Here is an 18,577-nt window from a genome sequence, read left to right on the forward strand (position 1 = left end):
TTTGTCTCATGATATTTACTGATTTCTTTTGCAATTTCTTCTGTGACCCACTGATTGCTTAAGTGTGTTGTTTAACATCCATGTATTTGCAAATTTTCCAGTTCTTGGCTTGTTATTGATTTCCAGCTTCATTCCATAATGGTCAGAGAAAGTGCTCTGTATAATTTCAATCTTTAAAAATTTATTGAGACCCCCTTTTTGTGACCCAACATATGGTCTGTCCTGGAAAATGATCCACAAGTAGTTGAGAAGAACATATATCCTGCTGTTTGGGGGTGTGATGTTCTGTATATGTCTGTTAGGTCTAATTCATTTATCATATTATTCAAATTCTCTTTTTCCTTATTGTTCTTCCATCTAGATGTTCTATCTATTGATGAAAGTGGTGTATTGAAGTCTCCAAATATTATTGTAAAGACATCTGTTTCTCCCTTCAGTTTTGCCAGTTTTTGCCTCATGCATTTTGGGGCACCCTGGTTATGTGCATAAATATTTATGATGGTTATTTCTTCTCGGTGGATTGCCCTTTTTATTAATATATAGTGCCTTTCTTTGTCTCTTATAACAGTTTTCCATTAAAAGTCAATTTTGTCTGATACTAGTATAGCTACCCTAGCTTTTCTGTTTACTGTTTGCATGGAATATCTTTTTCCAACCTCCCACTTTCAACCTATTTGTGTCCTTGGGTCAAATGCTCATAGACAGCAAACAGATGGATCATATTTTTTTTAATCCAATCAGCCAATCTGTATCTTTTGACTGGGGAGTTTAATCCATTAACATTCAATGTTATTACTATAAAAGCAGTACCTGCTTCAACCATTTTACCCTTTGGCTTTTATATGTCATATCTTGATTTTGTCTCTCTTTTTAAACTTTCAGTTACCGTAATTGACAATCTTCATTTCTACACTTTCCCTCAAGCCTCTCTCTACTGTAGTTTCCTTTCAGTCTGCAGAACACCCTTTAGTATTTCTTGTAGGGCAGGTCTCTTATTGATGCACACTCTCAGTTTCTGTTTCTCTGTGAATACTTTGAACACTCTCCCTCATTTTTGAAGGATAGCTTATTCGTGGCTGGCAGTTTTTCTCTTTTAGTACCTTAAATATATAATATCACTGCCTTCCTGCCTCCATGGTTTCTGATGAGAAATTGGCATTTAGTCTTATTATGGATCACTGGTATGTGACAAATTGCTTTTTCTTGCTGCTTTCAGAATTGTCTCTTTACCTTTGGCATTGGACATTCTGATTAGTATGTGTCTTGGAAGGTCTATTAGGATTTATTCTGTTTGGAGTATTTTGCACTTCTTGGACATGTATTTAAGTCTTTCCTAAGAGTTGGGAAACTTGGGGCCATTATTTCTTCAAATATTCTTTCTGCCCCTTTTCCCTTCTCTTCTCCTTCTGGGACATCCATGATTCAGATGTTTGTGCACTTCATGCTGCCATTCAATTCCCTAAGACCCTAATCAATTTTTTCATTCTTTTCTCTATCTGTTCTGTCTGTATGATTCTGGATGTCTTGCCTTCTAGTTCACTGATGCTTTCTTCTGCTGTTCAAATCTGCTGTTGTATGCCTCTAGTGTATTTTTAATCTCGTCCATTGTGCCTTTCATTCCCATAAGTTCAGTTGTTTTTGTTTGCATGCTTTCAAATTCTACTTTATGCTCACCCAGTATTTTCTTAATATCCTTTATCTTTTTGGCCATATTTCCCTTCGTTTCCTTGAATTGATTTAGAAGATTTGTTTGAACATCTTTGATTAGTTGTTCCAAATTCTGTGTCTCCTCCGACTTTTTAATATGTTCCTTTGACAGGGTCATATCTTCCTGTTTCTTCGTATGGCTTGTAATTTTTTACTGATGTCTGACATCTGATTATCTTAATGAGTTTACTCTGATGGTCAGTATCTCTCTCTTAACTAGAGTTTTATTGTTGATAGGCTTGGAGAGTTTTATTGTTGATCGGCTTTAAGGCTCTTCTTTGACACCTGGTTCAACTAATTCCAGATCTTTAGAAATGCTCATGTTTAAATGATCAAAACAGGGCTAGTGGCCCACAAATGGGGCACAGACCAGTTCCAAAGGGCCCTGGAAGAGTGTTAGGAAAGATGCCCAAAAGTCTTTTTTCTTGGCTCCCTGAAGCTGCATGTTCCTGGCCTGCCCATCAGATGGCGCTCTTCAGCAAACTGCCCTGCAGCCCTAAGGAGGGAGTGTGTTTTTCCAACCTCCATGGCTCCACCCCTGGCTCCTGTGGTGTTAAAACTAGGTCTGAGGGGAGTCCATCTGGGGAAGGCTAGATCAATGATTCAGAGCTGGGACCCAGCATTCCAAACTCACAAATCAGAAGCGATGCTCAGTACCTGGCCATGGCCCACCCTGTTCCCAGGGAGGAAGGTCTCCACATCCCTCTCCATCCACAGCAGCCAGCACAGACCACACCGAGGCTGCTTGCCTTGAGGGTGGAGGGTGGGTGCTGGCCAATGCAGCAGCACAATTTACTCAGTTTTTTTGCTCCACTCTCTCAGTCTCCCCATCCCGCTCTTTCCTGAAGGCTATACAGGCCTCCCCCGGCTTCCGGAGTCCAGAAGCATTCTTTTGGACAGTTTCTGCTTGTCCACTAGCTGCTTTTGGAGGACTGTGCCCTGCAGCTCCCTACTCTGCCATCTTCCCCAGAAGTCGCTGATAGTCTCAAATGGGTTCTAAGAGCCCAAATTAAAAAAAAACAGCCTTGACTCAGGCAGCTATCTTGCATTGTTTGACTTTCCAAATGTCCACTCTCCCCAACTGTCACCTCAGAGCATCTCCAGCCATCAACAATGTCCTGACTCCAGAAGGTGCTGAGTAAATGTTTGCTCCTAAACAGCTGGTGATGGAGCCATATGGTAACCAAGCTGGAGAAGACCTCAGCTTTCCTCTTGTCCCTCTCCCTGTCTGATGGCACCAAACTCCTCCCTCCTCAACTGAAAAGCTTTAAGACAAAACAGAGTTACATTAAATAGTAGCCACCCAGGAAATGATTTGGGACTTGGAACTGGGTCCACTGTTTCTTAAAGCAGCCCCCCCCACCACTACATAATGAACTTAGACATTCAATAATGGCACTGTAGTGAGGTGGCAGAGGAGTGGGAAAGTGAAAAAACAGCTGACGTATATTTTTAAGACACAGAAAAATGGGCTGCAAACAGAAAAATGAGGCTCAGCTAGGAAACATGCAAGCAAGGATGTCTGGAGAAAGTTATCCAAAACCATCCAGTTGTCAGTGGATAGGAAAGACCCACTGACTTATCCTAGGTAAACACGGGGAGCAGGCAGGAGGAAGAAGGGGAAGGCAGAGGATGGGGGTGGTGTTTGGTGTTTGTGGTACAGGGCTTGCCAACAGTGAGCACCTCCCACCACCAGGCCCCTCCCCATCCCAGGCAGAGGGACCCAGAAAAATGGGTAACCAAGAAAGCTGGGGGTGGGGGTGGGGGGACACTGCTAACACCATCTCCCAGAGGAAGGAACTTTCCACATAGTAGGAATTTTGCAAATGCCAAGGCTGCTAGCTACCCATCACTTCTAATGCTTCAGCTGTGATGATGATGATAACAGTAAGAATGAGAGTAGAGTCATTTATCAGTGTTTATATCAGGCACTCTATTACACATTTTTCAGGCATTATCTAATTTAATCTTTGCCACAAATCTATCTCCTTTTTACAGAAGAAGAAATTGATGCTCAGAGAAGCAAGTGTACACAACTAGCAAATGTGAAGCCAGAATTTGCACTCAGGTTGGTCTGAATCCAAAGCCCATGCTTTTCCCCCATTATATTCCTGGTTTACTTTAGCAATGATAATAAAAATAATAAACTAATAGCTATCATTTGATGACTGTTCACTATGTGCCGAGCACTGTGCATATGTCCAAATGTAGTATTTAGTAACTATGAAGTATGTATCATCATTACTAGATTACTGTGAAGAAAATTGAGGCTCAGAGAGGGTAAGTAACATATCTAAGGTCACAAAGCTAACAAGTGTTCTGGCAAGGACTGGAATCCAGACTTACCTGGCAGAAGGGATGGTGCTCTTAGCCATCATGCTCTCCTGCCCTGTCAAGTGGTTTCTTAAGTCCTTGCCCACAGGGGAAAGCAGATAGGAACCTGGGCAATTGGCTTGACAATTTCAGGCCATGTAACTCGGTTCCATCATAAGGCTTTCATCAGCGGGGTCATTTCTCTACCCAAACCTGCTACCAACTTCCCAACTTCCATCTCTCCAAAGATACTTCCTCACCACTACCCAAACCCAATGTCCAGCAAGGTGAACACGTAACACATGGCTCCCAGGCAGATTTCATTCCCCAAAGAGACCTTGTTTCCTACCCCAGTACTGTCTAGCAGCATGCGGCATTGCCTACCAAGAGCTTGTGCTATCCAACAATTCCACTCCAGGCATTTGTCTCCAGTGATACCAATGTCTACTAAGGGTCCTAGTGGCCTGAACTCAGGGATGGAAGTCATGGGCCACCTCCATTTTTTCCCCTCTGTGTCTCTGAAAGTACAGCCATCATCTCTAATGATGGCCATGTTCCCTGACAACCTGGATGCCTTCCCAGATACACAACAGGAAGTCCTACAGACATAAATCAGCCTGAGGCCCAGAGAATTCCTCATAAACCTTTCCTGGTGTGTGTGATGACAAGACTGGAGAGAGATCCCCAGAAGGAGACTGAGGAAGGTGAGAAACATGGTGCTAGTGATGATTCTTCCTTTAGCCTCATTTCAGTGATAAGTAAAAGAGTGAATTTTGGGCTTTTTTAAAAAATACTTTTACAAGAAACAGGAAAACATTCCATGCCTAATTTGCTGGACACCAAAAAACAATCGAATCCTGAAACTACTTTCCACGGGGGGGGGGGGGGTTTCTGGTGATGTTTTGAGGGCATTTTAACATTTCAAATATAATCCAAGAGATTTTTCTTCCATGGCCAAATGATCTGGGTTTGATCTTCTCTCTATCTCTTACCAGTTGTACAATCTGAGACAAATAACTTTCCTTCTCTTTTGCAGCATCTGTAAAAAGGGGATAATAAAAGACTTTCCTCAAGGTTTTTAGGAGGAATAAATGAGTTAGGATAGGAAAAAATGCTTAGAGCAGTGGTTCTCAAACTTGAACAAGTATCAGAATCCCGGATGACTTGTAAAAACACAGGTTGTGAGGCCCCACCCCCAGAGTTTCAGATTCGTTTAGTCTGAGGAGGGGCCTGAGAATTTGCTTTTCTACCCAGTCCCCAGGTGAGGCTGCAGCTGCTGGTCCAGGGACCACACTTTGAGAACCACTGGCTTGAAACAATGGCTGGCCCATAATAATGATTAAAAGAGTCTCAGAAAAAGATGCTTGCTGCTGTCCATATCAAACAAAACTTTCCCAACCTTTCCAATTCAGTCTTGACTCTCCTGCCCGTTAAGGAGAATATTTCCACTTATTTTAACATTGTGTCTCCAGAGTATACCCCTGCCCTCTACCCCTTCCCAGTTAGTGCCCTCAACCTGGCTCCTGCCATTCCTTATCTCTAATATAGGAAATCATTCAATTTTCATATATAATGGGTTCCTGAAAATAGGTAGTCAAGTAGAACAATACACTTAACATGATATAATGAGGAGTTCTGCTGCGATCGAGCTGAAAAGGATTATAAAATCCCTAATTACACCTCATCCTCAGAGCTCATCTTCGGGCAATATATTTTCAGCATTTTGTACCTACGTGTTCTTTTCTTTCACAATTGAATGTGCAATAACCTAAGTCCAATGAGGCTAAAGATTTGTCATTTCAACATGCCTATTGATTTTCATCTTTATCTCAATTATGTTAAGACCTATGGGTTATCAGTTTCAAGTCTCATTTTTCCATTTATCCCCATAAGGTGAGACAAATGCAATAAAAATATTCAAATAATCACACAAAACTTAAATAACTGCTGAGAAGATTAAGTCTGGCAAAGCTGTTGAAAGGTAACCTTTGGCTGGCAGGCAGCCCCACGTGGAGCTGAAACATTCAGGCATCCTTCTCACAGCTTCCAAACTAGCCTCACCCCATTTTCTCCCTCAACGGGGCCAGAGGGAGCTTTTAGGCCTTGCCAATTTTTACAAACTCCACAATTACTTTCTTCCAAGTCCTGGCCAAATCCAATGTGCAACCTCTACCCTTTTGCTAAAAAACATCTTACTCTCTCCTGTCCCTTCATCTTGTCTCCCCAGCCCATCCCCACTTGCTTCAAGCCCCTTTGTATACCGGCCCCAATTTTACCTGCAAAGGAGAATACATGTTGAATGCCCCTAATTACCCTCTGTTCATCTAATCACCTCTTTTTTTTTTTTTAAGCTTTTTTTGGGAATCCCACTTCCTATAAGAAGACTTCCCACGTTGGATCAGAGAAGAGCTGAAACTTTTCTCTCCTATTCAGTTTTGATTTGGAAATCACAAGAGTTATTTTCACCACTCTTTATCCTCTCTCCACCGAACTTGCTGTGCATTCTGAACAAGTCCTGTCTCTGTCCCTATGAAGCATATTTATTCTGGGCCTATTTTTAAGTCTTTACTATCCACTCAGGTCTCTGGTTAATGCTATGCTGGGTCACCTGTGTAGATACATCTATATCCCTGCACTATCTTCAGTGATAAACTCCATGGTGCCCAGGACACTTCACATGGGTCTTTCCTGCAACTCTCTGCCACATTACATGAGTCCATCATGAATATGCTCTGATAATGATGAGCTAGGGGAAAACTGGCCCCCTGGAACTCTTGTAGATCTGGGCAGAAAATGGAAATATATAGATATAGATTGATAGATAAAGATTGACATACATCAACTACTACCAGGTCATCCAGGACCTACTGGCAATCGTGGTGGCTGAGTTTCCCCTCTTCCTAAGTACTAACCCATTCAGAGCCACTAACTATGGACTGAGTATCTGCATCAAGCAAAACTCTAGTTTCAACTAAAGGATTTAATTTTCTGAGCTTGGGAAAAAACTTGTAACAGACACAATGCAGTCAGAAGATATGGAAAGTTCCATCTGCAAACGCCCCTGCCCTGCACCACCCAGTACCTAATCAGGCGACAGAAAAATGCAACATTCCATACCATCAGTTTCAAAAGTTTTAAGGGACCAATTGTTCCTCAGAGATGTCACTAGGATACAGAGTTAGTCTTTCAAACCCCAATTTTTCTTCTAGGCACAATTCAAAATAGATGGAAGAAAAAGAAAAGTCAATACTGGAAATGTCAAATATTTTTTTCCAGCCAGTGTCTTACAGAAATCTATCTATGCTTCTGTGGATCAAATGGCCTGTCTTCTCTGTGTGCAGACACGAGATAAGCACTATTTTTCTACCTGCTTTCCCCTACTCTCACCTTGGGTCATTTTCATTATTATTCACCGAGGATAGTCTTTCTTTGGGTTTCTTTAAAGTTGTAAAATGAAAATGTTCACTTTAAAAAACAGAGCCACGGCTTTAAAAGCAGTGATCTCAGGGGCTGGGGGTTTGAGTTGCAGGATGGGACGGCTCTTCCTACAGAATTGAGACTCCCAGAAGGTGGTCCACCTGAGCCTTCTGCATTGAGGAGCTGGTGCCTGATGAGCCCATTCTTCACCTTTCAGAACCAGTACAGGATGGTTTTGGTGTCTGTCCACCCTGGGTCCTGCCCCTCACTTGGCCTCAGACGTTCCTCCTTCATATTCCGGAAGGGGAAGGAAGGAAGCCCTTTCTGACTTTCCCTCTTGAAATGGCATCTGACCACAAAGGCTAAGCTCACCCCTATGAGCCTCCCCTCCCAGACTTCCCTCCTCATCTGGAGATTCCTTGTGTAGAAGGAATGGCTTTGGAACCAGCCTACTTTCAAGCAGTACCTGGCACCAGGCTTTCCAAATCCGAGTTACTCTTGAACCACATTCACAATTTGGGCCATAGCCAAGGCCTCCTATACCATTATTCTTTGCATACTATTTTTCTTAAATCAATCCAGTTTTTAAAAATGTGAATAAGTTGAAAAGGGGAACTATAGCAGTATCATTCACCATTAGTAGAATGAAACTCAACGATCAACTCGATGAAAACAAAATAATGTTTTGAAATTCTAATTAGCTAGGATCCCTAGCTGAAGACACAAAGTTTGAGACCTGCCTACTGTTCCTTAACCAGAGAGAGTGCTAAATATTGGAGAAGCATAAAAGACGTACTGGCACAAACCGGGACTCTCCCTGATGCAATCAGAAGGGCTAAAAGAAAATAAGAAAGGGTGTTACTTAATGCCATCCGATGTAAAATTATCTTTGTATGTGTGATGGACAACTTCTTTCTTCCTACCTCTCTCGCCCTCAAGAATGCTTACTGAGCCTCTGTTACATCTGAGGCACTTTGCAAGCACTGGGGATACAATAGGGAACCATACAGATTAAAAAACAAAAAAAGGCTCTGCACTTTCATGGGACTTAAAACCTACATTTTAAAAAACAGTGTCTAGGATACCTTCTTTCCAGTCTAGCACCTTAAACCAAGGGAAAACCCAGATTCAAAACCGAAAACCAGTTCCCACTCTATGCACCAGAAAGAGACTCGATATTCACCCAGCAATTTCTCTGATTATGCTCCCAGTAGAAAATGACATGTGGTTATTAGTTTGTGTCTGGCATGCTTTGTAAGCAACATTAACTGACTCCCTCCCTCCAAAAACCTCAAGATTTCCCCTGATAAACAAGTCCCCACCCAAACGCCCTTCCCCAACCTTCCTAGGGGTAGTCCCCAATGCCAAAATGACATTTAAAAACTTGATCGAAACCACACTAAACCATGTCTGCTTTAAATGTCAAAGAGAATGGCATCCCAGCCCAGCAGGTTTCTCCAGGACTGACTGAAAACCACTTCTCTGTAGTTGGATTTAAAATCAATCACTAGAGACAGCAAGAGAAAGGAGTGAGGGACGACTGACCTTTGAGTCAAGGGCAACCGAACTGATTCACATATGTGACTAATTATCTCTCTCTTAATCTTTATGTTTGTTTCTCCCCAGACAGGAGCTTTCTTTCAAGTAGTTGAGACATATGACCCAATCGAATTCCAGGCTTCTGTTGGGTCAGGGTTTGTCCAGAGTTAGAGTAGCCATTTTTAGCTTTTTTAACAACTGGCATTTGTCATTCTTTTAAAGGACACACAAAAGTTCAAGCTTTCTGAATCTTGGAAAGAAAAAATAAACAATAAAGGATGCCTAAGTTGTTTCTAAAAGCTAAAACCTCTTAAAAGTGTCTTAAAAGTATGCTGTATTTGTATAGTGGGATAGTATCACCAACCCAAAGCTGAGACATTATGCATTTTTACCATTAAAAGGGATGGATTATACTTTAGAATAATAATAACACACATAATATATATTTTTATATGTGCATATATATATATATTTAAAAATACTTATATAGCAGTTATTGTATGCCAGTCACTCTTCTAAGCAGTGTTAAGTACAAATAATAACTTACTTAATTCTCACAATAACTCCATAAGGTTAGGTCTTATTACTCCTGTTTTTCAGAACAGGAAACTGAAACACAGAGAGGTAAAGCAACTCAAGGTCACACAGCTAGAAAGTTGCTTTACTAGGCACTAAACCCAGGTATTCTGGTTCTAAGGTCCATGTCTTTGCTGCCCCCCATGCACTATATGCTGAATGCATTATTTCGTGTAAACATTATGAGGTAGGTCCCATTTTTATTCTCATTTTACAGATGCGGAAACTGAGGCACAGAGAGCAAAAGCAGCTTGTCCAAGGCCATTCAGCAAGGAAGTGAAAAGCTGGGACTCTGACTCCACTCCACCAAAGTATCACTCAGTTGGTTACTTATTGTCACTTCCCCTCTCCCTCCCCACCTGCATTTGGTTAGAGTCAGGGATGCAGCTATGTCCATGGGTTGGAAATTGGCCCCAGAACCTTGACCTCATTGATCCCATAACAATGTTTAGGCAGAAGGGATGCTGGATCATCTAATCCAATACTGTCTTTAGGAGTATTGTCACCAGGAAGCTTAGTGACAAGAATAATTTGACTGAAGGGCACATATAATTATACCCAATTAAATACCATATCTAGGGGAAGGGCTATAGGTTATAGAGTAGCAGTTCTTAAAGTATGGTTCAGTGTCCCCTGGGGGATCCCCTGACCCCTTCAAGGGATCCATGTGATCCAAACTATTTTCTTAATAGTGCTAAGCTGTTCTTTGCCTTTCACTCACATTGTCGATGAGCGTACAATGGAGTTTTCCAGAGACTACATGATGTGCAACATCACAACAGATTGAATGCAGAAGCATATATGAGAATCCAGCTCTCTTCTATTAGGCTGGATGGTACAGAAATCTGCAAAAATTTCAAACAATGCCATCTTCCCACTAATCTCTTTTCATTTTGAAAAACTTATTTTTCCTAAAAGTGCTATTTATGCTAATATGCAATAAATAGGTTTATTTGAGTGAATTAAGAAATATTTTAAAATGTCTCACCATCAATTTCTAGTAGGGTTTAGATAGATAGATATAATTCAAATGAGCAACCCTGTTTAAGAGTGTAGAGGAGTCCTGAGACCCAAAAGCCTGAGACCCGCTCACTGTAGGAGACCCTAATTGCCGCAGCTCCGGGACCCTCCTTACTCTATGCTCCTTGGTGGCTACCACAGCAGTGCCTGCCGCACGGGAGAGGCTCAGCATACAGAACTTGGGATGTTTAAGGAACGAACGCCCAGGTGCACAATATCATCCATCCCTTTGGGTACATGTACCCACATATACAATAATGACAGATGTTCAGACCCACAAAGCTTACCTGGAAATAGTCTGTAATGAATGATCCAAGTTCACTCTTTAGCAGCCGCCTGGGGAGAGAGAAACACAGTCAAGCAGCCTTCAGTGGTGCAGCAACTCAAGATCAGACACTTGCCAAAGACCACACAGAAGCCAAGGTCAGGTGGGGGAGGGGAGTGAATTTTCCTAGGTCCTACTTACACCCCTCCAATGTTGTTAGGGAATCGGGGCGGATGGAAATCCTGGAGGGGCATCTGTTCCTAAGTTCATTCTGCAAAGGCAACCACCTGAAGAGGACAGCCACGGAAATCCTAATTCTAACAGGGTTGGGAGAGACGGGCCTGGGCACCTGGCTTTATGCAAGGCAAGGACAGAAAGGAAGAGGAAGACAACAATGTTTTAGCCCTGCACATTTGCAGAGCACTTTATGGTTTAAAACACATTTTTCATACACATGATCTCAAGTGCTACTTCTACCAAGCATTGTAAAGCATGTAGGGAGAACAAATATTATTCTTCCTCTGTAGATAAAAAAAATTGAGGCTCAAAGAGATCCCCAAAATAAGTCAGTGATGTAACTAAGATTCAAACCCAGAACTTCTGCAAACTTACCTTTTTTCTCCCCATAACCTCATGCTCTCTTTCCTCCAAATACACCAGAGACTCCCACACTTGAAATTCAAGTTGGTACCATATTTTAGGTGGTCTTACCACTAATCCTGTGAGAATGAGGCAGTCCTTCAAAGGAACCACAGGTAAGAGAATAGCTAGATTTTATTTATTCAGGCAACAAACTATTAAGCTACCCTTGATGTGCTCAACCTAGTTCCAGCATTAGGAGTACAAAGATGAACAGGACAGTTGAGGTCTCTGCTTCATGGAGTTTATATTCTTGTAGGGGTGGGTACGGATAGCCAAGCATGTTAATAAATACACTCACAAGATAATTTCAAAGAGTCTATATGCTAAAAAATAAAGAAAAAATGAAATTTGGGCATTAGATCTCATTCTCCCTGTGACAAATAATGGGACTATCCCTACTGCACTCTCTTTAATTTTATCTAAATAAGACGAGGGAGCTAAACACAAGAATAACTGGCCCCCCAGATCCAGTGAGTTCCCCAGGAAGTAAATGCTTCATGACTTCAAATGACTTCATGTACTCAACCCACCAGCTATGGTTATTAAGGAGCAATTGCTCAAGATTCTGATGACTCCACACTGGGTATTAACTCCCCAAAAGTTGTTCCCACATGTCAATGAAGGATAAACAGGAGGTTACAGCAAGATATTATGATGTGCAGAGCACAGACATGATAGGATCAAGACAGCAGAGAGAAAACACCCACAATCTAAATTTCTGTGCCAGAGAGAGCCCAGGAAAGCTGTGAACACGTGTTGAGCAAGGAAAATACCTTTCTTTTCCCTTGGGATCCAATCAAATGACCCATTCCACCAATACCTCCCAGGATTCTCCCTGATGTGGGCAGGTCTGATCAGAGCCAGGGAGCTCTCACCGGTCACTGGGCTAAGAGCAGGCCAGTCTAACTGTTCTCCAAGGCAGAGGGCCAGGAAACAGAAACCTCGTGGGCAGCAGGAAGAGACAGAGAGTCTGCTTTTGACCACTGGAGGGAGAAACAGACCTAACAAAATCCTCCTGGACACTGAGAAGTCTCAAAGCTGTACGTGAGAATGTAAAACTTCATCAAAAAGTAAAATGACAAGTCCTAATAGAGGGTTATTTAGAGGAGAGCTCCCCAAGGCATATCTTGGATACTCAAGCTGCTGGGGAACCAACACAGTTCTGAAACCAAATAATATCTTGTAGAAGTGGTGCCCTGAGGAACCAATGCTGGGAAAATCCTGTAGTCATGATGATGCTTCAGGTAACATGGCAAGAGAAATAGGTCAAGAGGAAGGGTGGGCCTTAGAGATGAAGAATTACAGAAATCTTCAGAGCAGGATATAGGAGGGATCTGTTTGAGTGCCACAATTGTGATTCGGGGCCAGGACATGATTCAAGAAGTGATTATTTGCCCCAGGACATTTAACAGTGGTACTCAGTGAACATCATGATGCTACCCAGTTGAAGAATCTATTTTCAGAGGCATCTCTCAGCAGAGCTAAAGACCCCCTCCCCCAGGAATCAGGGAGGGCTGAAAGAGGCAGCACAGCAACAAGCCACAGCTGAGGCCAGAAATCTGCAGAATGTTACAGAAAGACAAAGCTCTAGGAAGAAATCAGCTGATAAAGCAGCAGAAGCTAAAGAGTGGACTTGATGCAACTGCCTCAGCAAAAGACAGAACAAAAAGATCTCTGAAGCTACAAGCAACCATATCAGGGCAACGAGATGGTACTAGATAAGAATGAAAGAAGTGAACCAAGAAGAAATGGCTTTCACCACACAAAGGGGATCACCAGTTCTGCACTGAGGAGGAACCAAAGAGGGAAGTGGGAATCTGCTGTATATACTTTAAACTCAATGGACCATAACCAGGTACAGTAAGAAAAGCACACATCTGTCCTTTCATCAAATCCTGAGTTCAAAATCCTCTCCACTGGGTATTGTTATATAGAGTTATCTGAAGGGAATAAACTCTACCTAATAAATTAATTCAAGATTTTATTGTACCAGGTGGGAAAATGAATAAGCTGCCTTGTCCCTTATAAAATCCTGTCCTGGTGAAGCTTATAGTTGTCTGAGCATGTTATGAGTGAAACAGGGTCACTGTGTGTGTATACAGACTTTTATAGCAGCAAAATATAGGAATTAATATAAATGATCATCAATAAAAGTAAATTATGATTCATCATATGCACAAGCAGAAAGAGAGAGAGAGGAGGAAAGAGAGAGAGAGATCTATGTAATGATATGAAAAGACCTAAGTTACCTAAGTAAAAAAATGGATGATTAAAAAGGGAAATTTTAGGTTGTATATATGTTACCAGAATAAAACTTTTTCAAAAGAACCATAGGACTGTACAATATAAACAGTGAACCCTAATGTAAACTATGGATTATAGTTAACAGTATGAGTATAATAATATTGTTTCATCAATTGTAACAAAGGTACCACACTAGTGCACAGTGTTAGCAACAGGGAAAGTTGTACGTGTGCTTGTGTGTGAGTGTGTGTGTGTTGGGGGGGGTAATATGAAAATTTCTGCATGATTTTTCTAAAAACCTACAACTTCTCTAATAAAAAATACATTTTAAAGATGCAAGAAGCAAAACAGTATGTCTAATGTGCTACCTTGTAATATGGCGGGAGAAAATAAGAATACAGATTGATATTGCTTATAGATGCATAAAGAAACTCTGGAAGAACCACTATTAGAATAGTTGTCTTTGGGAGGGAGAAAATGGGAACTGGGTTTCTGGGGTACAGGGTGGGAGACTCTTGACTGTACTCCTTGTCATATACTTAAAATTTTGTGCCATGTGAATGCAATCCTATTCAAAAACAATTTTTAATATTTTAAAAATGAACAAAAACCACCACACCAGGGATACTGCAGGATGGCCTGAAACCGGAGAAAAACTGGTGGAAGTAAGTTCCCACTAAGGACATAGCCTCAGGGAGCAGGCTGTCAGAGGGGTAACTGAGAGTCCCACACAGCTGGTTGTTCCAACTTAACTGGGGGAGGAGGCCGGGGTTGGGGTTCCTGGAGCAGCGCTGGCCAAGCAACCTGTGGGGAGACTGCAGCTGAGTCTCAAGTTGCAAATCTGCAAGCAGTTCCCATACGCTGTTTATTCTGCTTGCAATTGGTCTACAAGGAAAGAGTGCTTTGGAAAAACTCTACCCTTGTGTTAGCTGAACTGAAAAGGATTTGCCACACCTCTGTTTAGATACACCATCTCCAGTTGAACCTGACAGCAGTTTCCCACACTTCAAGGACCATCGACCCCCCATCACCACCAAAAGAAAAGAGCCTGTAGAGAACAGGAACTCCATTCATTAATTTGTCAAACTGCAACCATTTACTAAGAACCTGCAAGACACTAGAAGAAAAGAGTGAAACAGAGGTTGGACAAGATCTTCCCATGTGCGGCCACTCTCTCATTAGGTACAGACACACCATCTCCAAAATTCAGGAGTAAGAATATCAAGATATTAGAGACACACAGGCCTAAATTCACCCAGCCACCTTATTCACTGAGTTTACCGATTGAATTTGCAAAGCACAAGAAATAAGAGTAAAGTAGGAAAACGATAGCAAAATTTAAGGAGCTGTGGTTTGTGGTTCCCAAGATGCAAGAGAGAAAAATCCTGATTGCCAGTCCTTAGGATATATATTCCTGCCAGGCCCAGATGCCTAAATCCAATAGTCTCCCTTCACTTTTCTGAGGATTTTTCCCCATAAACTGGAAGGTAATCATTTGTTGGGGATACATACATATATACATACATAAGGAAGAAGAAAAAGTTGCTCCTAAGATGGAGTCTGGCTTCTTTTCTCAGTTAAAGTTACTGCATGCCAGCCACTGTTCTCAGCAACATCGATGCGTATGTTCATTAAAGCCTCAAAGAAACCAGGAGGTAGTAGCAACAGCCCCACCTTCATACCCGAGTACACCAAGGCTCAGGGGTTAAGTAGCTTGCACAACGATGTGCAGCAAGCACAGGACAGAGAAAGAGGAGCCTGGTTGATTCCAGAGGGCCTGGAGGCGGCCGCCTGGGTCTGAACCCTGACTCTGCCACTCAGCAGCTGTTAGTAGCAGTGACTTGAGCATGTTCCTCACTCCCTCATTCCTCAGTTTCCTTAACTGGAATTTGGGGGAGAATAAGAGGACCTCCTTCCTAGGATTAATGCAGAGGTTCAATGAGTTAGTCCCGGTAAAGTTCTTGAAACAGTGCCTGGCACACGGCAAGGCTCAGCAGGTGTTAGCTGCTATGATTTTACTCAGCCCAGTTGGGCCCCGAAGCCCGTTTTCTTAAGGACTGCACTCTATAGCTTCAGTATTTTCTGCAAAGTACAGACAGACAACCCTGGGAAGAAGGACTGAAATTCATGAAGGGGGCCTTGATAAAATAGTAAAAAGGTAGGAAGATGGAGAGGCAAAGATTTAGGGAAGAGGAATGAGATGCAAGTAACATCCCTGGCTTGAGCTGCTCCAACTGGCTGTTTTATATACTGAACATTCACATCCAGTTTCGTTTGAAAACAGAATTCTGCTGCTAATAGTCACCACTACCACAAGCCATTGAGCTAGAAGGAGAAGGAAGCTTGGGGACCTGAGAGTAATGGGGAGGGAACAATCATGTGTGACCCAACCAAAGAAGGAAATATGGCAAGAAGTTCAGTCAGAAGCCAAAAGGGATCATAACAGGAAAAAAAATTGGTGAACCACTCACTGGTCTATACTATCTCACCCCCTCTCCCTTCCAGGCTGACCAGCTGAGACACCACCCCGGTTGACAGGATTTCCTGTTATTACACAGACCCACGATCGCACTCCTCACCATCCTGTCAACTCAACTTCCCAATTCTGGAGCTTGAAAGTAAACAAGGCCACATCAAGGCTGGATGCCAGCTGGTTGAGAGGCACAGGGATGAAAGGTCAGCAGGGAAGGGCCGAAAGGATGTAGAGAAATCACCTCTGGTGCGAGCCACAATCGCCCTTGCACACAGGGAAACACCCAAGGCAGCAAAATCCCTCTCCTTGCCTCAGTTCTCATCTCAGGCAAGCTAAAGGATGGTGCTGGCAGGGCCAAAGTTTAGCCAGAGTGAGTTGGGAGAGCAACATCCATTGTCAAATATGTCTGTGCCATTGGCATTTAGGGGTTGTCCCAAGTTCTCCAAGGACCCTTCCCAGGACCCCTAGATAGTCCCACAGCCCAGGAACAGCAGGGGGCCTACAGGGTCCCTTGCCCAACACTGTAACTGGCTTCCTGTTTACTGATCAGTGTCCATCTGACCTGACCCTGAAATACCCTGAAGACCACCCACTTTGCTCTCACAAAGGGAAATGTTTCGAGGAGACAGCATCTTTGAAGTAGAAACTTATGGAAACAGCTCTTTTCCTCCTGGGACCAAGTGGAGGTAGTATCTCACCTCTCTTTTCTGCAATCCTCTGGGTGGCAGGGACAGTGAGAAAGATGGAGGAAACCGAGAAGGAGGCTTCACTGAGCTCCTAATTATATCCTAAGTTAGTCAGTTTGCATAACACAGCGTCTCAAATTCTCCAAAGTCTCACAGGTAAGAATTTATCCTCATTTTGCAGATGAGGAAACCAATGCCCAGAATCTTACAGTGATAGATACCAACTCAAACCAAGGCCAACCTGTCCATTAGGAGTAGCAAACCTAGATGCCCGTGGGGGTCAGGGGTTGTGAATGGAAGGGACTGTGGCAAACCCCTCTCAAGCCAGCAGCCAGTCCTCGGCTCCCACTGACCAGTTCCAGAGAGGCCAGAAACCTGGACTTTTAGGGGAGATCTCCACATTTCTAGACACTCTACAAACCAAATACCACACAGGCCAGCCCCATAGACTTCCACGTTACCCCAGCCCCCACCATCTCTGCTTTTCCCTCAAACTCCCCAAAGTCAAGTCTGTTTCTCAACCACAGCAGGCACAAGGTGTCAACACATAATAAGGCAGGTTCAGCTGTGTTGAGAAGAGAAGACCCCATCTCAACCTCTCCTAAAGACAATGCCCTCACTTACCTCTTGAGCTATTAGGGAATCTGTTCCTGGGAACATCAGCCCTATGGGTGGGCAGTGCCAGCTGTGTGTGCCTCCTGCAGTCTACTGTGTGTTTATGAACATAGCTTGTGTTCAGATTCCAGCTCAGCCACTCACTAGCTGTGCAGCTCTAGGCAAGTTAATCCATTTCTCTGTCCCTCTATTCCCTTATCTGTGAAATAGGGACATAGAGCCTATCTCACAGGGGTGTGGGGAGTTTTAAGAGAGTTAATATACATAAAGTACTTAGAACAGAGCCTGGCACATACTACATGCTTCATGAGTGTCTGATTTTATCATTACCTCATGGAATTACACCTCACACCTCACATGAGTGGGCTGGATCCAGACTCCCCTTCTCAGCTCCTCCCCAACTCTTCCCCAGCTAAGTGACAGTTAAGACTCCCAAGAAGAGATGGAAAAAATCTGAGGTGGATTTCCCTTTGGTTTCAGGCAGCCAACTGACTCAGAAGGGGGACGTTACACCTCAGACCTGTCAAAGATCAAGCACAATTCTTGGAACCTCCTTTTTCCTTCATGCTGCCCCCTCCCTTCCAGCAAGAACAGAAGCAGGGTGGTTGGAGAGAGAAGGAAAATGTGAGTTTCCTGCCTCAAGCCAGCTGCATAGAACTCCTCTCTGGTCTCCGGAAATCTCATCTCTGAGCATTTATTACTGCAGAGGAAAAGTCCTACCAGGAAGTAGGAGGACGTAGGAGGGCAAGGAGTGAGTGGTGGCAAGAAAGTTATATCCTGCATTTGCCTTTCTACCTGATTCCCGCCTGATCATCTGAAAGATGTTAATGCAGATATCGTTTTTTTCCAAAGCACTCTGATTCTGCTGTCACCCCACGTAAACCTTGGTATGGTAAGTGTGTAGTTCCTCTCTCACGCTCTGCTGTCAGCTCCCAAGAGCAGGACCCACCTATTTCAGTTACCCCAGAACCTGGCCCAGTGCCCAGCAGAGCACACCACATTCGCTCAATAAATGAATAAAGAACCAATGACCCCTCCTTCTCTGCACACACCCCAATCAATCAGAAAAGTGAAAGCACA

The 18,577-nt window shown here is 43.0% G+C and overlaps 1 protein-coding gene across 8 annotated transcripts in view; it reads right to left on the bottom strand.

Annotated features, from left to right (window-relative positions):
• Positions 1-18,577, bottom strand: part of PRR5L (proline rich 5 like) — a 171,489-nt gene that overhangs the window by 45,070 nt on the left and 107,842 nt on the right. For all 8 annotated transcript variants that reach the window (XM_037840121.1, XM_037840125.1, XM_037840122.1 and 5 more), the window contains one exon: positions 10,860-10,908. In XM_037840121.1, the coding sequence (XP_037696049.1) occupies positions 10,860-10,908 (49 nt within the window). The remainder of the gene's footprint in view (positions 1-10,859; positions 10,909-18,577) is intronic.

This window comes from Choloepus didactylus, chromosome 6 (assembly GCF_015220235.1).
Source record: "Choloepus didactylus isolate mChoDid1 chromosome 6, mChoDid1.pri, whole genome shotgun sequence".
In the NCBI taxonomy this organism is placed as follows: Eukaryota; Metazoa; Chordata; class Mammalia; order Pilosa; family Megalonychidae; genus Choloepus; species Choloepus didactylus.